Here is a 23,273-nt window from a genome sequence, read left to right on the forward strand (position 1 = left end):
TGTCTATTTTTTCCTCATTTTTGTCTGCTTTTTGCTTCAACTCTTGAATAGCTCTGAATATTAGAGATTTGAATTCCCTATCAGGTAGTTCTAGTGCCTCTTCTTCTACTGGAAAGTGATCTGGTGTTTTATTTTGGACTCCTACTGGAACCATCCTGTCCTATTTTTTTATGTTTTGATATTGTCTGCTGTCTTCGGGACATGCAGTAGTTATTTTCTTTGTTTATTGATTGTAGATTTGTTTGTTTCATCCTGCTTTTTTGTTTTATTTGGTTATATTTGAGCAGGTGGGCTGTGCATTCTTTGTTGTTTGCTCGTCTGTGGGCAGAATACTTTTCACCTCCTTGTCCAGTGGGCAGGGTCAGTTGCTCAGCTGTGGTGCAGCAGGACAGGTCCAGTTGAAGCGGCAGGTCTGGAATGGGTTGTTTGTGGCTCTTACTAGAGCCGATGGGGTGGGCTAGGAATCACTGCAGGGCAGGTTCCAGTAGGCCATGCCTGTGCTGCTTGGGAGTGTGATGTTCAGCACATGGTGCAGGTAGGCTGGAAGTAGGGGAGAGATTGTGATGTGTGGAGCGAAGTTGAATTTGAGAAAGAGGACAGAGAGGAGAAAGAAATAGGGGCCAAAAAAAAAAAACAAAAACAAAAAGAGTACTAAGGGAGCTTGCCGTTGGAGTAGAGAGATGAGAAACTGAGAAATGTAGAAAAACAAAAAGGAAAAGAAGAAAAAGGGAAAAGAAAAAATAAAGTTTGAAAAAGAAAAGCCACCAGGGATCCCACTGGTGCAGCTGCAAATACTGGGGAAGTGGTTCCCAGGCCATTAAGTACAGCCTGGCTAGAAAGGGTGGAGCTATCATACAGCACCAGGTATTCAGGAAACAGGAAAAGAAGGTAAGTATATATAGATAAGAAACTGAGAAATGAAGAAAACCAAAAAGGAAAAGAGAAAAGAAAATGCCCCCCAGGGATCCCACTGGCATGGCTATGCAGACTGGGGGAGTGTCTCCTAAGCTGCGCAGTACAGCCCGACTAGAAGTGACTCCCAAGCCACGAAAAGAAACAAGCAAAACAAAACAAAACAAAAAGCCCCGAGGATTCCACCAGCGTAGCTGCACGGGCCGGGAAAGCAGTTGTCCAGTTGAGCGGCACTTCACAACCTTTCAAGAAGAAGCAAAGATTGCACACAGAGCCAGATGTTTCAGAGAGGAGGAGGAGGTGGTGAGAGGCACGGAAGAAACCAAAAGAAGCAGAAGAAAGGAGCACTAGCAACAAACAAATGACACTCAGGGAGCTGGCCAGCTTAGGCAGGGTGAATCCAAGTGGCACAGGGCGGAAGCCAGTGCCTCCTGGTCAAGAGACTGTGGCCGGTGGGAAGCAGAGGAGCTTGAGCAAGGGTAAGAGGGATGGGGGGTGAGAAAGCATATGTTGCTGGTTACCCGGTGCTCTGTCTCCTGCTGGGAGCTCCATGAAGCTGCTTTCCCGTACTCCCTGTCCGCCGATTTCCGACTGCAGTCCAAGATGGCGAATCCGTGCTGTGTTAGCTGATAGGGGACCTCCCCAGGTATCTCTCCTCACTCTCTGTTCTCTGTCAGTTTCTAATTCCATTCAGTGCTTGGCTGAGTTCTTTATCTCTTCATTTGACACTTAGGGTTCCAGGATTGATGTTTGTCTCTGTTTTACTTAGTTTTTTGGGTCTTTGCTGTAGAGGGACAGCATGGTACTTCTGTCTATAGCACTGCATTGGCTCTGCCCTCAGTTTTGTTTTTTTCAAGATAAGCAAACTTGTAGTATTTTTAGTTAATTTTTGTTTTTCAGAGATTTACTATTTCTTAACTAAAATTAGCTAATCGTTTTTTAGCAGAGAGTACAGCTTAACTGAAAAGTGAATTTCTAAGCAGGAAACAACAAGTGTCTTCTAATTTTAAATAATACTTATTCCAATGACATGCTTAGTATAAATTTTTTTTTAGTAAATATTTAGTAAATTTTGTTTTTTTTAGAATTCGATGCTTTTAGTGTTCCTTATTATCATTTCTTTGCATTATATTTGATTTCAGTCAGTTGGGGGAGTTACTTTTCAGGGAGGACATAAAGTGAACAATACTTCACACCAAACTAGACGTCTGGTGAATAACAGTGTTTATGTATAATAGCTTAATTTTGGGGAATATCATTTATCATATGTGTCTAAATTGACAAAGTAGAGAAAGAAGGTAGGGGAATATAATTAAAGTTTCTCAGTCTCTATCATCTCACTTTATAGGACAAGATTTTTTATTAAGGCTTGGTGCATACCCTTACTTCTAAACATTGGCTTGGGTACAATAAATGTGAACCAGGATCAGTGTAAGTGAACTAACTCTGTGCAGTTTCTTGTTTCTTGGGAACATGCCAGACAATTGCAGGTGATTGTGACTCATAATGATTTTGAGAGTTCAAAGAAAGGACAAAAGGGCTATGACAATTGCCAGGTCAGAACGGAGAATGTGCCTGTTCAGCACTGTGACCTTTTAGAGGTCTCAGGTGTTGGATTCTTTGGGAATGTCTTTACATAGAGTTAAGCAAACCTCTAAATGAAATTAGACTTAATTGTTTCAGCCATCTATGGATTTTCTCCTCATAGCTAGATGTGTAGATCTAGCAATTATGCTGACTTTCTTTGCAGTGGTTGTTTTAGAAAAATGTAATTAGCCTGTTTGCTCTGGGAATAGAATCGATAATAAAATGTATTCCTGTAAATTATGTATAAAAGATTTTTTCCCTCTAGAAACTCTCTGTATGTCAACTTTTGTTCTTGAACATCATTGAATTATGTATTTGGTGTCCAATTTTCATAAGAATGTTGATCACACTTAAATATTTGTTTGACAATTTGTAATAAAAGGGCGTAAAAGTCAGCGTTGCTAAGTATTTCTTACTGAACAGTTTTGTAAGATCGAGGTATTGATCCCAGTGTTTATCAACTCTAGACATAGTCTGAATCTAAGAAAAAACTAAACTAAACACCCTGTTGTTGTCTGCCTTTGAGTTGGCCTGCAACTCATGGTGACACTATACACAATGGAACAAAGTGCTGCCTAGTCCTGTGTCGTCCCCATGCTTGGTTGCAGATTGGACCGTTGTGATTCGTAGGGTTTTCACTGGCTGATTTTTGGAAGTAGATTGCCAGGCCTTTCTTCCTAGTCCATCTTAGTCTGGAAGCTGCACTAAAACCTGTTCAGCATCACAGCAATAGCAAGCCTCCACTGTCAGACGGGTGGCGCATGAGGTGCATTGGCTGGGAATCCCTACTCCCCCAGAAACCTTCTGAAAATTACTCTTCATTGTGTCTTTCTTCTAAAAGTAGAAGGTTAAGTTATGGAATCATTAATTGAAAGTTCAAGAGTTAGGAGCTGGTTAAAGATTTTATTAGATCAGAAATTACTAATAACGAAAGTTATAGTAAGATCTATAATTTATTTTCATGATAATTCATGAACATCTCTTTCCTGGTGTGTTTTACTTTTTGCTATGAATGGGTATACCATAGTTAGTGGGCTATAAAGATCTTCCAAGATCTTAATAAAAGGAAAATTTTGGCCAGTTGTACTGAAAATCTTGGAAAGCAAAGAATGTAATTTGTAGACTTGACCCTTAGGTTTGGATACATGTTTTAAGAATTATGTTCTTGATCAAAAAAGCCATAAGACTTCGTTAGATAGTGCCAGCTCCTTGGCTGTTCCTACAGGCCTGAACTTTCCATTAAAAAATAAGTTCTCATAAAAACTGTAGGCAGGATTTAAAAGAGTGTAAATGAGTCAAAAGTATTGCATTTTCATTGGATATTAAATATGATGGGGCCAAGGTGTATGTCACAGCGCTGGCCAGAGGGCCTTCCTCTGCACTGGGTTGGAAAGGCTGGATGGGGGCTCTGGTGATACAGCCTACCCAGCAAGTGTCCTCAGCTACCACGTAGATGATAAGCAGGTGTGGTAGTACATTTGTCTCATCTATTAACATCTCAGTAGATGAAAAAATGTTAAAATCTGTCTATCCTACTGCCCTTTTTAAGAGCTCTTATTAGTTTTTAATTTCTGCTGTATTAAGACTTTCCCTTTGATCACAGCATTTATTGGCTGTCAGTATAACAATATAGAGTGTAACGTTTCCCTTGTTCATATGTGCCTCCTGCATTTCATAGTGTATTGTTAAAACTATTACAAAATATTGTGAAAGGATGAGCTTGTGTAGAGAGTTTGCTGCTCTTCTTTAGAGTTCCTATTTGAAGTTAATACCTTTTAATCACACGTACTAGATTTTGTACTAGGATTACATTTTGTAAAAATGAATGCATTAACTTTATTTGCTTGAAGTATTAAATGTTCTAAATTTCTGCCAACTCAGGGAAATTAATACAGAGAGATTAGATAAATTTCCCAGAGCCACAGATGTTGAAGAAGCATTAAGTGGGAAATTCCAACTTTTGCATGTATGTGTGTTACACAGAGGAATAACCAGTAGTTATCAAATCAATTCTAACTCCTGGCGACCCCACGTGTGTCAGAATAACTTTGGAAGTAGATCACCAGGACTTTATTCCGAGGTGCCTCTGGATGGACTGGAACCTGTAACCTTTTGGTTAGTAACTGAGAGTGTTAACCGTTTGCACCACCCAGAGACTCTACACCGAGGAATAATGTGATTTAAATTCAACTAACACGTACTGAATACCTACAATGTGTTAGGTTCTGTGACAACACAAAGATGAGTGAGGCATCTCTGTGATTTCCAGAAGCCTAGAGTCTACCTCAGGAGATGGACAAGTGCATACATTGACTGAAACAGAAAGCAAACAGCAAGACAACCCTATAAGAGTTGGTGTGTGTGTGTGCTTTCTTTTCTTTTCTTTTTTTTTATTGTGCTTTAAATGAAAGTTTACAGCTCAAGTTAATTTCTCATACAAAAATTTATATGTATATTGTTATGTGATATTAGTTGCAATTCCTGGAATGTGACAGCACACTCCCCCTATCCACCCTGGGTTTCTTGTATCCATTCAACCAGTTTCTGCCCCTTCCTGCCTTCTCATCCTGCCTCTGGGCAGGGGCCGTGTGTTTGGTCTCATGTATCTGATTGAACTAAGAGGCACACTTTTTACGAGTATTATTTTATGTTTTATAGCCCAGTCTAATCTTTGTCTGAAGAGTAGGCTTTGGGAATGATTTTAATTCTGGGTTAACAGAGAGTCTAGAGCCACCTATAAGAGTTTTAAACTGAGTACAGGGAAGAGCAGAAAAACGAACTTGTTGTGGAATCCTGAGAAGGCTTCATGGATGAGGTAGTACTACAGTGTTTAAAAACTTTAGATGAGAGTATCTCAGTTTTCCTAAAATCATGCTCCTTTTTATAAGTCAAAAAAAGCATGACCTTCTTAATGTTATTAAAATTTCAAAATAAATTACTTTTTGTGATTATTTAACTGTAATTTATTACCAAAGAAGTTAATGGAATGCTCTTACAAGCCCCTTCAGCTGTCGTTTTAGGTAATACACTTTTTTTGTTTTGTTTTTTCCCCAAGAGAAGAATTTTATTGAAAATAACAGTAAGTTTTTAAGCTGTATTTTTTTAAATAGGGGCAGCTGAGAATTTCACAAAAGTACTAGGTTTCAAATGCTTGCTTTTTTTCAGCCTTTGTATATACATCTTTAAGTCAATATGATGTTCTCATATTCTTTAATTATCTACTTTCATTATTTGCGTGAATTAGCTGTGCAAATTTTTAATTCCCCACTTGTTTTATGTATTTGTTTATTTCTATATAACTAAGCCTTTTGGCTGCCATTCTTTAGCATCCAGGAAATACAAAATACTTCCTCTCAAGGAACAGCTAAAGAACAAAAATTATGCTTTAAGGACTCTGTGGAGCACATTTCCAGGTTCAATACGAGCGACATGGATTATCCCCCATTTTGGATAATCTGTCTTATTTTAGGGGCTATCATAGACTGCTGTTAGAGTAGAGGATAGTCACACAGATTGTGATGGCCCAAAAATGGATCATATAATTCTGGTGTGCTCTTTCTGTGTAGTATGTGCTTTCCACTAGAAATACAACCCTTTAAAAAATGGCATGTAATACAAACAAATTAACAACATATTAATTAAAAATATTGGTCTGCAGTAGAATTTTCTAAATGGTGCCTAATGCTCTCCTGTGGAGCCCTAGTGGTGCAGTAGTTAAAGCGACTAACTGCTAACTGAAAACCGCCAGTGGCTCCGTGGGAGAAAGATGCGACAGTCAGCTTCCATAGAGGTTTACAACTTTGGAAACCCTGTGGGGTCAGTATGAGTCAGAATTGACTAGATGGCCGTAGGATATGCTCTGTTAAGGAGTCCTGGTGGGGCACAGTAGTTAGGTGCTCAGCTGCTAACTGAAAGGTTGGCAGTTCAAACTCACCAGCTGCTCCGTGGGAGAAAGATGTGACAGTCTGCTTCCATAAAGATTACAGCCTTGGAAACTCTGTAGGGCAGTTCTACTCTGTTCTGTAGGGTCGCTATGAGTCGGAATCAACTGGAATGGCAACGAGTGTAATCCTTGCCTTGAAGCCTTGAAAGCCAGAGGAAACTCTTCATCCCCTTTCCTCTGTTAGGGCCTTCCTTTGTTCTCAGGATCCCAAGCTCAAGCTAATGCTTTACTTCATAAGACCTTAAATTTTATGAATTAAAACAGCCATGGTTGAGGTAGCCTGGGAAGCTGACCACCATTTTAACATTATTTCCTTGTTCAACTTCACTTTGCCTTCCAAACAAGTGATTTAAAATTGAATTTATTGATTGCATTTCTTGGAGACCCTGTATATTTCTGTCCATCCCCCATAATTCCTACCACAATCCTCTAATGACTGCAGGAGCACACAGTTGCTTATTGAATGGATGAAATTTCAATGTAATTTTTACATGAATGTTTTAGACCTATAACTAGCAATCAATATATTTTTTAAATAATTGATTCATACTACTACTCCTAAAATAAATCTATAAACATAAAGTGAAATCCTACGGCAGTGTATTTGTATCTTACATCTTTAAAAATCTTACTAAATTGAGAGGGAAAAATGCTTAAAATATGTTTTTGTTGTTATTTTATTCTAAGATTTGGTAGCAATAATGTACTATTTATTGGGAAAAGAATGATTTTATTTGCTGCTTATGAATTTACGTGTCTTTCAGTAAAGTGGAGCTACCGGATTTAGAACACACATTATATATAGTTTCGCAGAAGGGTTATGGGGAAAACACAACTATGATAATTCTCATTTATTGACAGTTTTAGTTTGTGGCAGATGCCATCTTAATTTTCACATTAGGATACCATTTTGTGAACGTGAAGGCACAGATTATTCCCAGTGGGCTGGTGACTTCATTTAGCCTCTCACTGCCTTTTATTTTATTGTGGGTACATCTGGAGACCCATTATCCTCCCACAAAAGGGCCCTCCAGTCTGTTAAGTAATAACAACTTTTCTTACCCTGAAACAATGAAGCATCAGATGATGGCAACCTCAGAAACAAAAGATCCCCATTCCCTTTCAGAGCTGATTACAGCTGTGATTCCCCTCCCACTCTGGTGAGCCTGGCACTCAAGACTGTCTAGTTGAGTCTCTTCTTTGTTAATGGAGGATCATAAAGGGCTCTCTGTTATACAGTACTCTCTGATTTGTTCCAGCAGGAGGTATCCATTATTTTGTTCTGCTGCTTGGCACATGCAGCAGTTTCTTCAACAGCACCTTGAATTATGTTTTCCCTTTGTCATGAAGATTAAGCTTCATCTAAATAATTACTTTTGTTCAGGTTTCTTGATCCAGCTTAAAATCAGAACGCACAAATCAACTGTTTTTGACAGACACACTGACTCTGAGCGTGTTCTTTGCCCCATGTAAAATCAGCCTCAATTCCTAATTGGATTCCCTTTCTGTCTCCGTTAATTTCCAGATCCTTTGGATCCTGGGAAGGCGTATTTGTGAATTCTCTAACGACTGTGTTTTGTGTTTAATGGCTTTGCCGTAGTTCAGAGCAATTTGGACGTAGCCCTCTGACTAGAATGGCATTCATTGTTTTGGCAGAAGATGAGGGAGATTAATTATAAGAGTCTTGAATGAAGTCAGGTGACTCTGAGATGCTTTAGTTGTTAAGGAAGGGAAGTAACAGAAGAGGTTGAACATCATGTTTCTGAAGCCACTGAGTGCACTTTATTTATCCACAGTCATTGCAGTGAGAACATGGTATGGTGTAGTACTTCTTTCGCTTCCTTTCCTTCTCCCCACCCCCTTCTCTGCCACTCTCTCTCTTTTTGTCTTGGCCAACTCAGAGTAAGGTTTCATTCAAAATCCAGTGCTTTATACTTATAAGTGCTTACTATAAAGAACACCCGTCCCCCGCTCCACCCCACAAACTTCCCTTTTTTTGTTTTAGCTTCCCTTAAATAAAGAGTCATGTGTAGTGTAGTAAAGTCCTACAGGAAGAATTCCTGAGAGATTAATTATGCCCTTTGAGACTCCGCACACTTCCAATGACACCTGTACAAAATTCATTCCTTGATGTGATTGCCTGTCAGTTGTTTTTGAAATATACATTAGTGTAACTGAACTCTAGCATTAAAATATCCCATTTCAAGTCTTGGTTCTCCCTTATACTAGCTGTGTGACCGTTGAGGAAGTTAATTAACCTTTCTAGACCTCAGTTTTCCTGAGGTGTAAAATGAGGATAAGAGTACCTGCTCATAGATCTATTTGTATTAAGTATATTAAGATAATACATGTAAGGTGTTTAGAAGAATGTCTGGCAGTAAGTGCTTTGTAAGTGTTAGCTTTTTAAAAAAAATATTTGAATGCCTACTGTTTTTCAAACAAAATTCGAGGATTTGAAGAGATAATATAGACTTTAAAACTTTCTCAGCAAATGAGCACATAGTCTGTGGGTATGTGATAACACATATAGAAAAACTTAAATTACTTAACCTAGAAATATATCTAGTGGGGAAGGTAAACACTTAAACATGAATGCTTATTTATTGGAACTTTTTAGTATCACCTTGTGGTCCTCAGATGACACATGAGCTTTAGCTTTAATCTGAAAAGATTAAATACAGGTTCTCAAAATGTGACTACCTGCATTGATGTCACCAAGATATGTTTTAAAAATACAAAGTCAAGGTCCCTGGGTGGTGCAAATGGTTTGTGCTCAGCTGGTAACCTAAAGGTTGGTGGTTTGAATCCATCCAGCGTCACCACGGAAGAAACAGGCCTGGCGCTCTACTTCTGTAAAGATTACAGCCAAGAAAACCCTATGGAGCAGTTCTGCTCTGTTAACACATGGGATCTCCTAACTCACAAATCAACAACACAAAATGTAAAGTTCAGAGCCAGAGCACTTTTTATACCAAATGAGTCAGAGTCATTGTGGGTGTGGGAAAGAGTCCAGGAATCTACATTTTTAACAAGCTTCACCAAGTGATTCATAGCTTTCATACAACAGAACGAAACACTGCCCCATCCTGCGCCATCCTCACAATCATTTTTATACTCAAGCCCGCTATTGCAGCCACTGTGCTAGTCCATCTCGGTGAGGGTCTTCCTCTTTTTCGCTGACACTCTACCAAGCATGATGTCCTTCTCCAGGGACGGAGCCCTCCTGATAACATGTCCAAAGTACCTAAGATGAAGTCTCATCATCCTCCCTTCTAAGGAGCATTCTGGCTGTATTTCTTCCAAGGCAGATTTGTTTATTCTTCTGGCAGTCATGGTATATTCAGTATTCTTCTTCGCCAACAGCATAATTCAAAGACATCAATTCTTACTCTTATGCACAGTAAACAGTGGACCAATCAGCATAGAACAGTGGTTCTCAACCTAGGTACTCACTAGGATCCCTGTGGTTGAATTTAAATGATACTCATGTTTGCATCCCAGGCTCTAAGATTCTAATTTAAATGTTTTGAGATATGGCACCAGCAGGTGATTATAATGTGAAGCTAGAGTTGAGATGAAGTGGCGTTAGGAGATGATAAGTCAAGGTGATTTTCAACATAGTTTGTTGTATCAGGGATATACAATGACTTAGGAATCCTTGGGCAGTGTAAACAGTGAACATGCTCAGCTGCTAAATGAAAGGTTGGAGGTTTTGAGTCCATCCAGAGGCATCGTGGAAGAAAGGCCCTGGTGATCTACTTTCTAAAACTCAGCACTGTTCTATTCTGATACTCTCACTTGTGTTTGAAACAATGTCAGCATTAATTCTATGGCAACTGGCACTGGTATATGCTGATTTTATTTCTTAAAATGTCATTACAATTCACCCCTTTCTGAATGTTAAATTTTCTTCTTTTTGCAGTGACAGTGTATCATGTATGCCACTAATTCCAGGGGATACTCCCCTGCTTTCCTACAACCTCAGAATGGGAACAGCCATCGCTCATCTGGTTACGTTCCAGGGAGGGTCGTCCCACTGCGTCCCCCTCCTCCTCCAAAGAGCCAAGCTTCAGCCAAATTTACCTCCATCAGACAGGAAGCCCGGGCAACCTTTGCACTCTCACACGAAGAACAGCGAGCCCAAGGAGAAAACCGAAAGCAGAAGAGACACAAAAATACTTTCATTTGCTTTGCTATTACTAGTTTCTCATTTTTTGTTGCACTTGCAATCATTTTAGGAATATCCTCAAAATATGCTCCAGATGGTAAGTGTGTGTGTGTGTGTGCGTGTGTGTGTGTGTGTGTGTGTGTGTATGTGTATGTGTATGCGTATGCACGTGTGCATATAGACTATATTATAAGAGGAGAGGAAATAGTAGGGTACATTTTTTTTTTTATCCGTTATCCTTTAAGTTGGTTCTAGCTAACCAATTTACAATTAGGTTATATGTGGTGTAACTTCTTTTGAATGAGATCAATTGTTAAAGGAAACCACTGGAAATTATAAGATGAAAGGATTGCTAGCCCTTCCCATTTTGTGACTTTGTCCCAGTGCTCAAAAAGGTCTTGGAACATCTCTTTTAGAAATGCTTTTAAGACTGTTTACTGAATTCTTCTGTTACCAAAATTTTATCCTTTGTGGTAGATATGGTTTTTAAATTGCCAAAAAAAAAAATTTTTTTTTCCATAAATGTAGTGACAAACTAGATTTGGTTTTTTAAAGGATAATTGATTAAAAATAATAAGATTTGTCTACTGTGGTTTGAAACTGGCCCTGAAGACTGGCCCAAAAGAGAAACTCAAGTATTTTTGAGTAGCAGTGTATCTCCTTGAAGGAAAGCATTCATTAAGATATGTAAGTTCTGATATGTTTGTCTAAAAATTGCTCATCACCTTAGTTGCACATCATGTAAGGAGGTTTTGATGTCTTAAAAGGTACTTGCTTTTCAGGTTGGTGATATATCAATACTTTGAATGGTTCTGAAGAAGTTTGTTGTCAGTCAGCCCCAATGTAATACCACCGAACAGTTGCCTCATAAAAGTATCCTATACATCTGTCCAAAAATCAGAGGGCTCAAGGCTGTGGAAGAGAGAAGCAGACCTTAGCAACCTGGGTTGGGTACCATTTTTTTTTTTTTTCAAACAAAGTCTACAACAGATCTTTGTAGAATTGGATGCTTCTTTAAACTGAAATAACATTTGAGAATGAATTTACCATTTATGAAACTTTTACGAGTATTATTCTGTTTCATTCTCATGAATACTTTAGGCATTTCATAGATATTTGGGTCCTGGGAGGTAGTGTCATTATTTCTAAAAGATTGACCTCAAGTAAGAGAGATGTCAGTGTCAACATCACCGTTGACTAAGGTTTGTTGTTAGGTGGCATCAAGTCGGTTCTAACAGCAACCCTATGTACAACAGAACGAAACATTGCCTAGTCCTGCGCTATCCTCACAATTGTTGCTATGTTTAAGCCCATTGTTGCAGCCGCTTTGTCAATCCATCTCTTTGAGGGTTTTCCTCTTTTTTGTTGACCCTCTGTTGTTACCAAGCATGATGTCTTTCTCCAGGGACTGGTCCCTCTTGATAACATGTCCAAAGTACTTGAGATGAAGTCTTGCCATCCTCGCTTCTAAGGAGCATTCTGGCTCTACTTCTTCCAAGACAGATTTGTTCGTTCTTCTGGCAATCCGTAGTATATTCAGTATTCTTCTTTGCCAACACCAGAATTCAGATGCATCGATTCTTCTTCAGTCTTCCTTCTTCATTGTCCAGCTTTTGCATGCATATGAGGTCATTGAAAACACCATGGTTTGGGTCAGGCTCACCTTAGTCCTCAAGGTGACATCTTTCCTTCTCAACACTTTGAATAGGTCTTTTGTAGCAGTTTTGCCCAATGCAATACATTGATTTCTTGATTGCTGCTTCCATGGGCATTGATTGAGGATCCAAGTTAAAAAGAAATCCTTGACAACTTCAGTGTTTTCTCCATTTATCGTGATGTTGTTTATTGGTCCAGTTGTGACCTCACAACTGACCAAGTAATAGACCACATTATGAACTCTAACATTGTGTTGTATTACAGATAGTATTGGCTTCCTCTCTCCTTCCCTTAGCAGAATAACTAAGTCCAGTGGTGCTGATTCATTCTTTCCAACTAATCTGCTATAAAGGGATGCTAGGCTTGTGGGAAATCAGAACTGAAAGCTGTGGCTTTTATTGCTTTTATTGGCATTTTCATATTCCGTCTAAAACATTGAATTGCTGATGTGGTTCCTTGAATCAACATTTTTTAGTTTCACATTTTGGCACTATAAGTGCAGAATATAAGTGGAAAAATCTGGTATGCTGAAATATTTCAGGATCAGCCTCACTGTGGTTATTGCTGTTACATAACTTTGATGAAGCACCCACTGCTCTTAATTTCACAAGTGGGTAGCCAGGAAGATGGGGCAGGCTTAGCAATTTTTTCAGTGCTTTGTGCAGGTCACATTTTCACATTAAGTGTACTTTACCTGAAAGAAATACACTGGAATTTTTGTTGATGGTTCTAAAGAAGCATGCCCTTCTGGAAAATAATTATAAGTAAGTTAGAAGAATTATTTAACTATTGTTGTAGACTCTAGATCTCAAAAGACTGGATTTCCTTCCCTGTAGTTGGGTATAGTGCTTATTATGTGGAGCGTACATTTGCTCCTGTTGGAACACCATGGAGAATTCCAGCTAGATGCTTTATGGGCAGAGAAGAAAGTAGAAGAAAAAGTCAAGAAATCCTTAGTATTCAACTAGAACAACTTCAAGAGATTTCTTGTTTTTTAGATGGGAATGAAAGTTTAAGTTTTATTCTTAGTATAAAAATGATGACAATTGATTCATCAAAATAATTATCAACAGGAATTAATTTGCTTTGAGAAAAATTAATTCCATGAAGATAATTGTCAAGGACTTAAATAGCAAGACTAATTTTAACTGTAGTTACTATCACCTCAAAGAGAAAGCATAAGCCTAGAGCATCATTAGGGTTTAGAAACGGGACCATGTTTGCATTAGTGTTATGCAAGTTCAGAATAAGGAATCAATTTTTTTTTTCTGTATATAATACCTTTGTCCCACCCAGTCTCTCTACTTTTTCTCATTTTATCCCCTAACATGTACTTTCCATCTTGATGAAAAATATTTCTTCATCTGGTTCCAAAACATCTTGCTTATTCCTACCTATGCTTACTTAAAATACGGCTACCCCTAGCTATTCTAACTGAGGAAATCAATGGACTTGGGTAGCAAGGGATACTTGTATTACTAGTATTCTTACCCTCCTCTCCCATGCTCCTCTATATTTAAATATTATCAGTCCTTTAAGGGGCCAGGACTAGTGTCACCTCTTGCATGGAGCCACCTCAGTTACTCCAGCCACATTCCTGTTTTCTATGAGCTCTTTTGCGTAGATTAACTACCATATTGTTCAGTATTTACTTATTTCATACATGGTGGCTTTTTATTCAAGACTAGATTGATTGTTAGCTCTGAGGGCTGTGAGCTCACTATCTATCTATCTAACTGTCTATCTGTCTTTCTACCTGTCTATCTACCTACGTACCTATCTATCTATCTATCAAACCCATTGCTGTTGAGTCAATTCCAACTTATAGTGACCCTATAGGACAGAGTAGAACTGCCCTATAGGGTTTCCAAGGAGTGGCTGGTGGATTCGACTGCTGACCTTTTGGTTAGCAGCCAAGCTCTAAACCACTGTGTCACCAGGGCCCCATATATATATATATTTATATATATATATGTATAAATTTTATTATGGTAAAATATATATAACAAAACATTTCCCTTTTTGGCCAAAGGGTGGAATGTCACTAGATGACTAAGACACCTAATATGGAGATAGCTTACATGCAAGGAGTTAGTTCTTATATCACATAGGATGGCAGGCACCACCCCTAGCTTATTATTCAAGATGACGGGAGTGCTATGGGCCTCATGGTCACTATGCGTTAGAATCGAATCAACTTTTTTTTTTTTTTGGTACAACGTAAGTATGAAGAAGGAAAATTTGATCATGGCACTTTTTGTCTCAAGCATTATGGGTTGTGTGTAGTTATGGTAATAAAGAAGAGTGGGGCCGTATTAGAAGGCAACATAAAAAGATTTGGCAATGAATTTGAGATCCCATTACACGCTTCAATGTCTTGATAAAGATTTTGAGATCATCTGCCCTGGGAATTTGTGATCCAGAGTTTCCTTTTCTCCCCTGCATTAACTTTATACTCCAAGGGATCATGATAATGAAGGGGAGGAGGTCCAGAGAGATGCATGTTCCTTACTACATTTATTGAAATAATATCACATATCAGCTCATAAATCCTTGTGATAATCCCATTGGGTAGGAATTGCATCCACATTTTCCAACTGTGAAAGTTGAGGTACAGAGAGAAGCAGCACCTTGCACAAGTTTACACAGTTTTTAAAAGGAAGGAAAGGAGGGAGGAAAGAAAGAAAATAAGTAGAATTGCTGAGATGTGGAATTAGAGGGTCAAGTTCTCTCTTCTTTCGACTGTGTGAATGTAAAAAGAGGATGCTGTAAATGGATTAAAAGAGAAATAATAGAGTCTCTAGCTTCCCATGCTTCAACCTTGATTACTTTCTTCCCTACGCTACCCCCACCATTTTTGCTACCTCCTCCTCCCCTGAATCTTGACAAACAGCAAGGCTTGCAAAAAAACAGTACTCAGAAAGAATTGTTCAGAGAGTTGCCAGAATAGGATTGCACCAACAATCCTAGGCCAAGAGGAACAAAAACCAGATTAATTTCCAACCAGTCCAATCACAATTTTTGCAGCAATTAGAGATGAAGAAAATTACAACCTGAGCCAGACTAAAGGATGTGTACTTCTGTCTTCTCCTCGCCATACAAAACTCCAACCCTACCTTTCTTAGAGCTACCTGCTCTGCGGGTGCTCCCTGATCTGCATCAGCTGAATAAACTCTTTAACCTCTTAAAAAAAAAAAATTCCCATTTTAGCCATTTTTAAGTGCAAAATTCGGTGACATTTATTACATTCACCAAGTTGTTCAACCATCGCCACTATCCATTACCCCAATTAGAAACTCAGTAGCCCTTCAGCAGTATCGCCCCACTCACCCCTCCTCTCAGCCCCTGGTAACCACTAATAAACTTTTGTCTCTATGCATTTCATTCTGTAATTTAAAAAATTTACCACACCTAGTACAAAGTGGATAAATTCATCCTCAATAAATACTTGGTCATTAACTAGTTAAAACTGAAAGAACGAATTTCCCTCTTCTCTTCCAAATTATGGCAGAATCTATAGCTAATTATGGCCAAAACCAAAGGTCTCGTGCATTAAAGAGCTGTGGCAATGCAGAATTATTTTATGTTTTCATCCTCACCTACTCAGGAGGCAAATTCGAATTCTGTAAAAGGAATGCTACAAGTAAAGAGCCTCATTTTGCAAAGGAGGAACCTCCGTATCACTTAGCTTGCTGAGTAATCTTGGGTTTGGCTTCTCTAATCTGCAGTTTCCCCATTTCTGAAAATGAGAAGTCACTTCTTTGGCCACTTGCCTCTTTCGGTTTTGTTGGGAAAGTGTACATGCTTCAAGGTAGCGATATTTATCCGCCTCTGCCTTTGAAAGCAAAGAGGTGGCATACTACATGCATCCTATTATCATCTACTTCATAATTTCATTCTATGTAGGAAGGAAGTTGAGAAGTCACTCCATTCTTCCCTGGGACTGTTTCCAGGGCTGGGTTTGATACTACTGCTTCTTGGGGTTTCAGCCTTTTCTGTGGCCATCTATTGAAGCCTATAGTTCAACCAGAATGATGTTTTTTAAATGCATAAAACAGTACCCAGGACTACAAAGGAAACAAATTATGTTGAAACATAAAAGGGTCCATGCTCTGCAGGTTAAGAACCTTACCCTAGACTCTACTGAAATAATTAAAGTGGTGGGTCTTTTTGCCACTTTCCGAAGGAAGCTCTTCTCCAGTTGAATGGATTTTTTTACTGTAGAATAAAAAGATTCCTATTATCCTATTTAAAACTTTCCTGTTCCCAGATACGTCCCATGATTCTCCTTTGAATAACTTGGTGGTAGTTCCTTCTCTCTAATAAAAGTTATTATTTCATATGTATATGCATTTATGTGCATTATTTCCTGGGTAAGCCCTGGCACATACTTGGACTTTACTCGGTCGCTGTGTATCAAGTGCAGTTAACCATCCTTCTGCAGTAGTCCTCCTTATCTGCTGCTGTTGCCATGCCTGCCTGTTTTACTCTTTCCCAGATAAGTGGATCCTGAAGTATCAAGATGGTCTTCCTGAACGATGATCTCAATTACAAAGAAGTCCCTGCCACGTAAATCCCCACAGATAGCTTGTTGTTGTTATTGCTGCTTAAAAACAATTTAGTTTTTAATCTAATAAAATTGGCCTAATGAAAAGAAGAAATAAAAATTCATACCTTTCCGCCATTGTTAAAAATTTGTACGGGTGTGCTTGTGCATGTCTTTTACTAGGACCTGATATGTAGTCTGGTGGCGTAGCATTAACCACTATGGCTGCTAACCAAAAGGTCGGCAGTTCGAATCCACCAGGCACGCCTTGGAAACTCTGCGGGGCAGTTCTACTCTGTCCTCTAAGGTCGCTATGAGTCAGAATCAACTTGATGGCAATGGGTTTGGTTTTTGGTGTACATATTACCCAAAAAACCAAACCCGTTGCCGTTGAGTCGATTCCAACTCAGCAACCCTGTAGGACAGAGTAGAACTGCCCCATAGGGTTTCCAAGGAGCAGCTGGTGGATTCGAACTGCCTACCTTTGGTGAGCAGCCATAGCTCTTAACCATTATGCCCCCAGGGTTTCAGTAATTTTCTTTTGTTATTTACCAGTGTGTCATGAACTTTTTTTTCTTTTCCTAAAATAGCTTTCCAGTGTGACTCCAAGGACAATTCATAGTCTGACTTCTTGTTGGTTAGTTTTCAGCGTAGATGGTTCACAGGAACTCCGTTGTTACGCTGTGAAGTTTGACCCAACATAGATGCTAACAACTTAACAAGTATTGTGGTGAAACCTTTTTTATGTGTTGAGGAAGTAAAAGATTTGATGGGACAGGATGGGATTTCCATTCTAATGTCAGGAAATCAAAATATGTCAGCCTGTTACTTGCAGATCTCCATTAAGTGATGGTAGTGTTTGGATTTAGCTAAAGGTATTCTTGCATCTTGTTGGACCTGATGAGGCATCAGTGTTGCATTGTATTATAGAGAACTGCCCAGATCAAAACCCCCGACTCAGGAACTGGGATCCAGGACAAGATTCTACAAAACAAGTTGTTATCAAGGAGGGAGATATGCTTCGTCTGACCTCAGATGTCACAGTGAACTCTATAGTCATTCAGGATGGAGGTATGTACTGGTTCCTGTGTGTAGAGACTGCAGGGTTGTTCTTTAGTGTGGGAGACATTTGATGGTCTTTATGCAGAAAACTATTCTTCAACCGAGTAACATTTAGGATGTGGTATCGTTCTAACTATAACCCATTGCCGTCGTGTCGATTCTGATTCATATGCGCCTGGTGGATTCAAACTGCCGACCTTTTGGTTAGCAGCTGTAGCTCTTAACACTATGCCACCAGGGTTTCCTTTCTAACTATAGAGATGTGAAAAGTTCCAAAGTTAGAATCAGAGAATTCAAGAGCTTAGAAGTGCCTTAGAAATCACTCACATCAAGGCCCTGATGAGTAAACAGTTCTAGAAAGGTGATATCTCATAGCTAGATTTTTTTTTTTTTTTTACAACTGATGGAGATGAGAGAGTTAACATGAGCTAACATATATAAAAATGAGATTCAGATTTGTACGCTTTTAGATCTTTTTCTAGAAATAATTTACCTTCAAAGTGAATTGAAAATTCATTTCAAAGTGAATAAGGAAATAACCTACTTATGGTTCTTGTGCCATATTCCAGTTAACCATGATTTCCTCACATGCTCCTGAGTCTGGGGAAGTAGTTGGCTCAATATTTAATTAAGAAAACAAGTTTCATTTCTGCTTAATGTTCTTAGTAAAGTCAGAGAATGTCTACAGTGAAAAGTAGGAGGACTTCAAAACCTATATTTCAAGTGGATTGAAATTTATACACTTGTGCTTTTTTAATGTGTTGAGATATGAAATCTTTTTTTTTCTTTACTACGTGTTGGAAACCAGTTTAATTTTCTCAATAGACGCTTAGTAAATTTTTTTTTTTTTTCCTGGCCTCGCTTAAGCTGAAATCTACTTCTGTCAGAAAGATGTTTTAGAAGTTGGCTTACAATAGTGTTGTTCCCTGCAGGACTGCTTGTATTTGGAGATGATAAAGATGGATCCAGAAATATTACTTTGAGGACTCGTTACATCCTGATCAAGGATGGTGGGGCGCTTCATATTGGAGCAGAAAAATGCCGCTATAAATCCAAAGCGACAATTGCCTTGTATGGCAAGTCAGATGAAGGTGAAAGTATGCCAACATTTGGCAAAAAGTTTATTGGTGTGGAAGCTGGCGGGACACTGGAGTTGCACGGGGCACGGAAGACATCGTGGACGTTGTTGGTGAGGACTTTGCATTCCTCAGGTTTGACGTTTGGGTCCTATGCCTTCGAGAAGGACTTTTCCCGGGGCCTCAATGTGAGGGTCATTGACCAAAACACAGCCAAAATTTTGGAGAATGTGAGGTTTGATACTCATGAATACCAAAATGAGAGCAAGCGACTTCAGGAATTCTTGAGAGTCCAGGATCCAGGGCGAATTGTTGCCATAGCTGTTGGAGATTCAGCAGCCAAAAGCCTCTTACAAGGAACTATACAGATGATCCAGGACCGGTTGGGAAGTAAGCTGATCCAAGGACTGAGCTACAGGTAGGCATACCTTTTTTTTTTTTTTTCCAGCTGTGTACTGAGTCCATGTCTATATGAGAGGAAATGGAAAAGGAGAATGATAGCACACATCACATCATATCACAGGTGCCGGAGTGGCTACAACAATCTGTAGGTCAGGTTGCCTCTTGCTTTCAAACATGGGCTTGGAGGCCAGGATACGGGATACAAAAGCTCTTATCTTGGCTTTGGTTTATGAAGTACTTTGTGGGCTATAATGTCGGCCTTGTGAAAAGTTAAGAACAGAAATGTGATATTGCAGAGCAGTCATGCAATTTAAGAACAATTTACCGCTGAAGATACTTCCTCCTTTGATTACTTTCTGAAGGTAGTATGAAACTCAGGCTAATTGGGGCAATTTATGAGTTGAAAGGTTAGGGCACAGTTCCATGCTAAGATGTAAAACCTGTCTTAAAATTAAGTCCAGGGGGGTGGAATAAACAGTTTTCTTTTTCTTTCTTCTTTCGAATCCTTTGCATGCTAATTTGAGTCTACTTATTAATCAAGCAGCTCCAGAACAGGTGATTGGTGCAGATCTGTAGAGCCCCCAGCCTGTGCAAGGAAAGAAAAAGTCAGAGGGCTAGGAAATCTATCCAGATAGTAGAATTAACTCAGAGGAGAAGGGAATAACCCGTTTATGATTCTTGTGCCATATTCTAGTTAACCATGACTTTTGCTTGCAGTCAGTCCTGAGTCTGTGGAAGAAGTTGACTCAATATTCAATTAAAAAAACAGAATTTTTAATTCTGCTTAATATTCTTAGTAAAGTTAGGGAATAGCTACCGTGATAAATAAGAGGACTTCAAAACCCACATGCTGAAATTATCTAGTTGTTATTTTTTCTTTGATGGTAGATTGATGGAATTGAATTTTGTCTACAGAAATGCTGAAGAAAGACAAAAATTAGTGAAGAAAAAAGGGTCCATAATGTTTTTAAAATACCTTTTATTTACCCAGGAATATTTAGGAGATGCTAAGTGCTGGTTACTAGAGTACAGATGCTTCGATGAAAGGACACCGTCTCTGAGCCCTCAGTGACTTTAGTTTAGTGGATAAAAAGAGACCTAAAATAGATGATGATCATACAGTGTGATACTTGCTTCTCCTGCAGGCTATAGTGGGAACATAAGCAGAAGGAGCCCTAAATTGGCCTAGGGAATCATTGGCAGTTTCTCAAAGGTAGGAGGTCCGAAGGAAGTTTAGGATTGTTCTATGTACAGTGGAGAAGGAGGGCGTTCCAGACAGAGGGAACAGCATGTACAAAACCTCAGAGGTATGTGTGGGACAAGCTGTCTTTAAAACATTTTTTTATTATGGAGTATAATATACATCCAGAAAAGAGATAAAAACAAGAATGTAGAGCTCAGTGATCTGTCACAATGTGACATGTGTAGCCATCACCCAGGTCAAGAAATAGAACTTACATTGGCCCAGAAGCCCCTTTCTGTCCCCTCCTATACACGGATCACTTCCACCACTTACCAAAGGTAACTGCTGTCTTGAATTGGAGAGAACACTAAAGTTTAGGTTTGCCTGTTTCTGAACTTTATAAAAATGGAACCAGACAATATATAATATTTTGCATCTGGTTTCTTTGCTCAATGTTATGTTATTGAGTGTCACTCATGTTGTTGCCTGTAGTGCTTGCTCATTTCATTGCTATATATTTTCTATTGAATGTATATATTACAGTTTATTTACTGCTATACATCTAGGTTGTTTTGTCAACTTGTACCTATTATAAAAAATGCTTCTCTAAATGTTCTTTATACCCATCTCTTGGTGCACATGTACACATATTTCTATAATTTATAGACCTAGAAGTAGAAGCATGGTCTTTTCAAATTTAGAGATATAACTGTATTTCATTATCCAGTGATGCCAGGGATAAAATTTTGTTTCATTATGCCGTTATTGTCTCTAGGCTTGTGTATCATGAGCTATGAAAATTTTGTTTGAATTTCTTCTTTGATTTCTTTTCGTACTGGTTTCAAAATTCCCTTTAAAATTTTGCTACAGATTTGAGGGAGGAATTAAAGAGTTGTGATCCTTTGCCAATGTTCCACTGCATTGACATTATCTCCAATGTACATAAACACATACCCCTTTGAAGATAATGTTCTCGTGCATTGAAATTTTTCTCAAGTGGAGGAGGGAAGTAGAAGTGTTTTGGAGATAATGCCAATAGAATAGAATGTTGTCTTATAATTGCTGAGGCAGTTCTGGTAAATAAAAGAAGCCTCTGGTATTCTGCCTCTCTTTCTCAAATAGGAGATAATAAGTTGAGACGTTCTTCATTTGAATCTTTGTGTTGTCTAAAGGGATATAAATAGAGCTATAAAGCCCTGTCATCCAAAGAGTAGATAATACAAGCAGGGGCGGGTGTGGAATTTATAAGAGTGTAGGCATGCTTTGGCTAACTTTTATCTGTGCATATCCAACCATCTGTCTGGCATAGGTTACATTTGGTATTTTTTTCTAGAGTAGGAAATTAACATTTTTCTTTTCATGTTTTAAACCAGGAAACTTAAGGTAAATTTTGTGGCTTTTTGTCATTGTCCTTTCTCTTTGATTTGGCCACAAGCTGGAGCAAGTCACTGGAATGTGTAGAATCACAGAAGTAAAAGGGCGTTTTCAACCACATTGCTTTCAATATATAAATATATAGCATGTGAAAGTTAAAAATCTTTTGGATAGTGATTTTATAGCTTTGATTTAAGAATGTTAAGAAACCTCTAACCCAGTGTTTTTTTGGTTTTGGTTTTTGCCTTGGCAGCAACGTGGGAAACTTAAAAATCCAATTCCCAGGTCCCACTTTAGACCAATTACATCAGGATGGGGAGGGGAGGGGAGAGAAGACAAGGCACCCATACAGTGAAGGTGGAGTGAAGGTTGAGAACTACTGCTCTAATGTCTAATCTTTAACTCAAGGTTTCTCCAAGGGTGGTCCTCACACAGAAATAGCAGCATTACCTGAGTGCTTGTTAGAAATGCAAATTATCAAGCCCTGCCTCAGAAACTCAAGGGTGGGGCCCAGCAATCTGTTGTAGCAAATCCTCCAAGTGTTGCTGATACCTGTTAAAGTTTGAGAACCACTGCTTTTAACCTAATGGCTATCAAGTCTGAGTGCACATTTGAATCACCTAGGGAGATTTAAAAGCTTACCAATGCCAGGCCCCACCCTTAGAGATTATGATTTCGTTGGCCTGGGATGGGGTCTGACCTTTGATACATGGTCAAGCCATGATACTTTCTGTGAAATAGGACATTGTGATTTGGACCTTGTGCGAACATCGTATTACAGGCAGTCCCCAGGTTACAAACATCCGACTTACAGACAACTTGTATTTAAGAGTGTACTATCGTGAAGCCTGTTATATTAAAAATTTCAGTTAAGTACAATGGTTTGTAATAACAAACGCACTCACTACTTTGTGATGCTCATGAAAAAATTGCACAGTTTGGAAATATTTAAGTGTTTTATATACATAGAAAGGTAAAATATATACTGTATACTAAGACAAACATTTGACTAACTGACACTAAATAAGAACTGTATGTACCTGTTCTGACTTATCTATAAATTCGACTTAAAGACAAACTTAGGAACAGATCTCGTTTGTAACCCAAGGACTGCCTGTATACAAGAGACATGAGATACACACGTTGCGTGCGAGAAGCTGTTGTGTTCACTATGTCCGGTTACGTCCACTACATCCTGTTCCCCGACTGGGATTTCTAAACTCTATTATAACCTTATGGGACCATGGACGTATATGTGGCCAGATGTTGCCTGAACGGACGTTATGCGGTGCGTGACTAGTTCTAAAGCTTCCTGTTTGGTTCTATTGTGCAGTTAGAGTCAAAAGAGTGCAGGTGATAATCAC

At 38.8% G+C, this 23,273-nt stretch overlaps 1 protein-coding gene across 7 annotated transcripts in view; it reads left to right on the forward strand.

The window, feature by feature from the left end:
- Window positions 1–23,273, forward strand: part of CEMIP2 (cell migration inducing hyaluronidase 2) — a 98,074-nt gene that overhangs the window by 21,367 nt on the left and 53,434 nt on the right. For 5 of the 7 annotated variants that reach the window (XR_002825151.1, XM_012557536.1, XM_023737760.1 and 2 more), the window contains exons 2-4: window positions 10,365–10,707; window positions 17,743–17,883; window positions 18,807–19,368. Coding sequence is in view for 6 of the 7 variants with exons in the window: in XM_012557536.1 (XP_012412990.1) it covers window positions 10,377–10,707; window positions 17,743–17,883; window positions 18,807–19,368 (1,034 nt within the window). In the remaining variant the exon portion in view is untranslated. Of the gene's footprint in view, window positions 1–9,718; window positions 10,708–17,742; window positions 17,884–18,806; window positions 19,369–23,273 lie in introns of those variants that run through there. The other 2 variants (XM_023737761.1, XM_023737763.1) reach the window with 2 other exon arrangements.

This window comes from Trichechus manatus, unplaced genomic scaffold, assembly GCF_000243295.1.
Source record: "Trichechus manatus latirostris isolate Lorelei unplaced genomic scaffold, TriManLat1.0 scaffold00107, whole genome shotgun sequence".
NCBI lineage: Eukaryota > Metazoa > Chordata > Mammalia > Sirenia > Trichechidae > Trichechus > Trichechus manatus.